At 40.6% G+C, this 6,420-nt stretch overlaps 1 protein-coding gene across 1 annotated transcript in view; it reads right to left on the bottom strand.

Annotated features, from left to right (window-relative positions):
- GPC6 (glypican 6) overlaps positions 1–6,420 on the bottom strand; it is a 1,009,483-nt gene that overhangs the window by 19,115 nt on the left and 983,948 nt on the right. The window contains 1 exon segment of the mRNA XM_011355489.2: positions 1,992–2,128. Coding sequence (XP_011353791.1) covers positions 1,992–2,128 — 137 coding nt within the window.

Raw genomic sequence — 6,420 nt, 5'->3', positions numbered from 1 at the left:
AAACCTACAGTCCAACAGTTTGGTACCTGGAGATCCGAATCCACTCTCCTCTTTCCAGCCACTGTGTCTTTTCATGTGTTGACAGACAACATTGCCATGTTATAGCATTTAATTCACAGAGCCTTGCACAGTATCTGGACAGAGGGAGTGCTTAAAAATGTTGCTGATGAACTGATGGATTGAGTGAATGAATGTAGATCCACTAAATCGTTTTACAGAGCTAAGGATCTGTTTTATTCATTCTCCTTACATGGGAAGGGCCATATTTAGCTGTCATTTTAGAGGCAGATTTTGAAGTAAAAAGACTACTGGGCTAGGATTTGGGAGATTTCAGTTCTCACCCTTGTTGGCTGGGTAACCTTAGACTCATCCTTTATCCTGTCTGTATCCCTAATCTGTACAAAGAGGAACTTGGCTCAACCATTCCAGTCACCTCTTGCTCTAACTTCAATGGTCTTTACCTTCCCATTTGTTTTCTTGATGGAGTGTAGTCTCCTCCCCATCCCTGCCAGAAACCATTCTTTGTATTTCCTTTTGTAAGAAATTGTATATGCGCCAATATCCAGCAACCTGTGTAATCATCCATGGGAATGTAGTTCAAAACACAGCCTTCATTTTAGCCAAGGCTGAAAGGTAAACACAGATGGGCAAGAGAGCAGCTCGAAAAATCAACCACTTTATTCATTAGGCCATCTGGTCATCCGTTACGGTGGCTTTCTGTACAGTAATTAGGAAAAGACACATTAGAGGCCGTTAAATCACAGCTGAATTTGCTGGCCAAAGGTCTCTTTTCTAAAAGGCTCGACACCAGTAAATTATGAGGTGTTTTTGAGGGGTGTGTCATTGATATCGTGAATATCTTTCTGTACCTCATGATCTAATATATGGATATCGATATTTTGGGGCACCTTGAAATGTTACAGCTCTTTCTATAGCTGTCTAGTTTTCACCTTGCTAAGCTTTCCCTAGCATGGCTAATAATATATCATTACCAATAAATGTTAAAAAATGCAACTCAGCAGTGTAAGAAATAACATCTAATGAGCACCTCTGCTTACCTTCTGCAGTTTCTTCTGAACTTAATATCCACTTATCTTCTTTTGATGACAGCTGCTTCATATGCTTGGGATCGCCCAGTAAAGCCCCAGAACAGACTCTCCCCTCTTAGCTTCTCCACCTGCTGGTCAGTCTCCAAAGACTCCTGGAAGCCAGCTTACCAGCTGCTCTACCCACCTGTCTCGCTGCTGGGAAAGGTTCCTGCAGACTTCTCTCCTGGTGTCCTGCCCTGCTTGCCAACCCCCCAGCTAGTTCCCCCCATCCAACTTCTCCACCCTGTGAAAACTCAGGCCAAGCTCATTTCTGGGCTGAATTAAAAAATTCAGAAATTCCATATCGAGTGGCGGTAGCACTGGGCAGCAGAACAGCAGGATGAAAAGAACCCCTTCTCATCATAAAATTCCAATGAGACCTTCCAAGGCACAGGACCTGTGAGAATGCTTTCCTGGTTGTCTTTCAGTGTTTCGTTTTTTCCTTACCCTTCCAATAAGCACTTCAAAACATTTTTTTCTCCAAGGGTGAAAAAAATTAGTTGAATTTTCACTTCCTGTTTAATTTGTGATGGAAGAAAACAGTAAGCCTTGCAAATTGAACTGTGAATAAAAATAGTTCAGCTATCTTAAAGTGATTAAGTGAACATAAAAGGCTCTCTGTGATCTCAGGACATCAGTAACCTGGCATCTGTCACCATTCCTCCATCCTCATCCAGAGGAGAGGCATTCAGAACAAGGATTCCACGCTTAATGGCACCTTGAGAGTAAGTTCTCCCAGGTGCTCGTCAAACCTGTCACTCTGAACAGCTGTCGCTAAGTGACGACTTGTCCCTCCACCCTCCATTGCTTTTTGCATAAACAGGTCTGCAAAGTTGTGCCAGGAGAGCCTTCCAGACTGGATGTACAAAGCCCTGACGGTAAGAACAGCGAGTCACCCCTCACCTGGCTTTGCTGTGCCCATTCCAGCACTCCTCTTCGTTGGATGTGCCCGCTGTCACGCTCTCATCCTTGCAGATGGTGTAGGGCAATGCCGACCAGACCTTTTTAGAGAGCTTCAGTTTCTCTTTTATGTCTGTGACCTGATCAAGAAAGCAAGGAAAGACAGTGAATATTCTCCCCAAGCCTTGTCCATTTCTACACAAGGACACAAGGCAGGTGATGGTTAGAGAATCTGAAATAGGGGTAGCACAAACTCTTTATCGGTTTTAAGAGAGAGACAGGATTTATTGTCCAGGAAAACCTCGCTTCCTCCTCCCTCAATCTGCATCTAGTTTCTGGCAGAGAGTTCTCAGGTAATTGGCTTTTTGTTTTCCATATTTTGTATCCTCCCATCCTTTGAATTAAAAACTTATGAAGCATCTCAACTGGCTTTGGGTTCCTCTTCAGCTGAGAGACATAGGTATGCCCTACTGCAAATGCCCTGAATATATTCTTTAGGATTCATTGCCTGGATGTCAGATAAATGCACATAAACAATGCACCAAAAAACAAAACACTTTCCCCGATGATCTGTCTGTTTCTGCAAGAATACGTATTGTCACTAATTCAGCTGCTGGTTACCTCAGCTCTTGACTTATTGACAGGCCCATACAGCACACACCTGGATGGTTAGCAGCAACCCAAACCTATTTAAAAACCTCTAGCTCCAGAGAGAAAACAGTCATTCCAAATACAGGTAATTGTAAAATCTACAGCCCTATGGATATATGGCCGGGAAAAGCTTAGCAATACCATCTTTAGTGTTTTCAGGCTCAGCACTGACATCCACATGGGGAAAGTGTAGGGAGAGAGATTCAGTAGCATTTTGGTTCCATAATTAACATCTAGATTCACACAGTCACAACCTTGTTTTCCTGTTCTGCCTACATGAATACTGAGAAAATCTACGGATGGTTGAAATGCATCTGTTGTAGGTTGAATTATGTCCCCCCAAATTTATATCTAACCCTCAGTACCTCAGAATGTGACCTTATTTGGAGATATGGTCTTCACAGAGCTCAGAAAGCTTAAAATGAGGTCAGTAGGGTCCCCAACCCCAAAAGCCTGGTGTTCTTATAAAAAGGGGAAACTTGGACACAAAGACATGAATAGAGGCATGATGTGAAGAGACACATGAAAGAGACACTCTGTATAAGCCGAGGAGAGAGGCCTGGGAAAGATCTTTTCTCACAGTCCTCAGAAGAAACTAAACCTGACAACACCTTGATTTTGGACTTCTGACATCCAGAAGTGATAGAGAACAAATTTCTGTGGTTTAAGCCATTGAGATTTAACAGCATTATTGTACATTTGAGATCAATACCCTTTGGGCAAAAAATATTCTATGTTTACTGTGGGCGGAATATAGATTTGAGAAAAAAATTCCAAAGATCTTTTGCCAGGTTTAAGAGTGAACACAAAGAAATAAAAGAACTCTGATATTCTATTTTGGCTCTAGTTAGGCTGCTCCATAGTTCCAGGATTATAGTCTTTGGCCCCTGCTTAATTGTGACGCTGAACATGACAGAGGCTTCAGTACTGGGAAATGTCTACTCACCCATAAAGTGCTGAAGAGGACCAGAATGCGGAATTAGAGAACTGGTACCTATCTTTGAATCTTGTATGATGTTACTTTTGTTTTAGAGTGTGAATCGCGCCACCCCCTCCCCGCCCCCGCCCCAAGAGTTATGACATTCCAAGAAGTGGCTTACACACAAGAAATGCTTAGGGTAGCTTGAAACCTACACTCTGATTTCCTCCATCTTTGGTCTATAGGCTGCTCCCTGGCTTTATTTATATATGTGCTATTTCCATACAGACATAGATGGATGTACAATCTCTGTTTATCAATTATAAAAAACTAAACCCATCAAACATCAACTAATAAATGTTGAAAGAATGATAGTGAGAAAAAAATCGCCATTCCACAACCATTATAGCAATAATTGATCTCAACAAGTATCATCAGTAGACACTGAACTGTGTCCCCATGAAAAGATTTTGGAGTCCTAACCACCAGTATCTGTGAACGTGACCTTATTTGGAAATGCGGTCATTGCTGCAGATGGTCAAGTTAAAAATGGGGTCATTTGGGTGGGTCCTAATCCAATATGACTTTGTCCTTATAAAAAGGGAAAATTGGGACACAAAGACAGAGATATCCAAGGAGAAGACTGTGCGAAGGCAGAATTGGGCTGATGCATCTCAAGCCAAGGAACACCAAGGATTGCCAGCAAATCACCTGGAGCAGACTCTGCTTCACAGTTCTCAGAAGAAACCAGCCCTCCTAACCCCTGGATCTTAGATGTCCAGCCTCCACATCGTGCAACATCACATTTCTGTGCTGTAGGCCACCCAGCTGGTGGTACTTTGTTGTAGCAGCCTAGCAAACTAGTACAAATGCAAAAAAAAGTTGAGTCAAAGTTTGATAGGGAACAGGATATTTACACAATTTCACAGTATACCCCACAGATTACTTATTATTATAAAAGGAAAACTGGTCATTTTACAGTGCAGAAACTTGGCAGACCCCCACCTTAACCAAGTGATCAAAGTAACTGGACAAATCGATATCATGCACCTCCTGACATGATGTAACAAGAAGGACCTATCATTTATGTAGTCAAATTCATAACCTGAATCCAATCATGAGGACACATCAAACAAACCCTAACTGAGAGATATGCTATAAAACAATTGGCCTGTACTCCTCAAAATGTCAGTCATAAAAGATAAAGAAAGGCCAAAGAGTTCTTCCCAATTAAGGAAAATAAAAGACATGGCATCCTAATGATTGGTTCTGAATTGGGTGCTAGCTCAGAGAAATAACTGCCATAAAGGACATTATTGAGATATTTGGCAAAATTTGAATACTAACTCTCTATTAAGTAATGCTATTGTATCAGTGTTAAATTTTCTGAATGTGAAATACTGTGGTAATGTAGAAGAATGTCATGTTCTTAGAAAAGAGATGCCAAAGTATTTAGAATTAAAGGGTTATGATTTTGACAACTTACTCTAGAATGATTCAGGAGGAATGATGATAATAATAATAATGAATAATGATAATATAGATGTATAAAGAGAGAAAAAGCAAGTGTGGCACATTTTAAATAACTGGTGAATCTAGATGGAGGTGTACAATTTTTTCAAACAATGCATTTTTGGGGTAAGTTTGAATTTTTTTCAAAATAAATTGTCAAAAAATCCGTCACACTTGACTTGATTGGCAGGGTGACTTTTTGGCGCTCCTAAACTCTATTCTGGGCTACCACCTTTAGGCCACTCATTCTCACTGTTCTCAAAAAATCAGGTGTTATAGATTCAAAACTAACTCAGAAAATTATCCCCAGCTTCAGGACAGAAATACTGTAAAGTTTATTCCATTCCAAAATAAAGTACACCAAGAATGAGTGTACATTCCAAAATAAAGTACACCAAGAATGAGTGTCCATTCCAAAATAAAGTACACCAAGAATGAGTACACTATTTCACATGAAAATCGCAACTTTATGCTGAGCGAATCTGAACCAAATATACACATTTTAAGACACAGAGAAAGAATAAAATCGCCTGATGTTTCACAGATATCTCCTCTTTCAATATTTGCAAAATTCAACTGTATATGTTGTGCTGCTGATTCTTTAAATCAGACTCAAGCATTGTTTCTCTGAAGGTGCATCCTCTGGGCCCTTTCAAACTTCAAACTTATCCCCAAAATGCATTGTTTGAAAAAATTGTACACCTCCATCTAGATTCACCAATTATTTAAAATGTGCCACACTTGCTTTTTCTCTCTTTATACATCAACTTTCTACGTTCCACAGAACCCTGTTCATGATTCTTAGTACTGATCACTCCAAACTTATAACCGACTTACTTTTCTCATTCTCTTTTAGATTACATGCTTCTTGATGCAAGGACAAGGTTCTAATTAGTCTTTATCCTTGGTGCTTAGTATGCGTCAAGTAACCAATGATCTCTGTTTGCCTGGGACATAGGGATTGCGGGACACTGAACTTTTAGTGCTAAAACTAGAAAGTCCTGGGCAAATCAGGATGAGTTGGTCACACAAGTTTCTGCACACATTAGGTGCTCAATAAGTGTTGATTGAGAAAATAGATTTAGTTGTCCCATTCTATTACCAGGTCATAGACAAAATAGTTGGGGTCACTCAGTGTGTGCCCTTATCTCAAAAGGGGTGACAGGAGTGGCTGTGCAGCTGTATCCAGCTGAGTGAGGAGTGTGTGGGTCCCCTCTGATGATTCACCACAGCACATTTTATAATCAGGCTGTGTTCACCTTGGCATTTCAGTAGCCAGGCATTTTCACTGTGCAATGGAAGGAGATAATGGCAAAGAAGCAGTGAGAGATGTAAATGCTGTTTTAACAT

This window comes from Pteropus vampyrus, unplaced genomic scaffold (genome assembly GCF_000151845.1).
Source record: "Pteropus vampyrus isolate Shadow unplaced genomic scaffold, Pvam_2.0 Scaffold21, whole genome shotgun sequence".
NCBI lineage: Eukaryota > Metazoa > Chordata > Mammalia > Chiroptera > Pteropodidae > Pteropus > Pteropus vampyrus.
The sequence above is the reverse complement of the archived record's forward strand: the minus strand, read 5'-3'. Positions and strand labels throughout refer to the sequence as shown.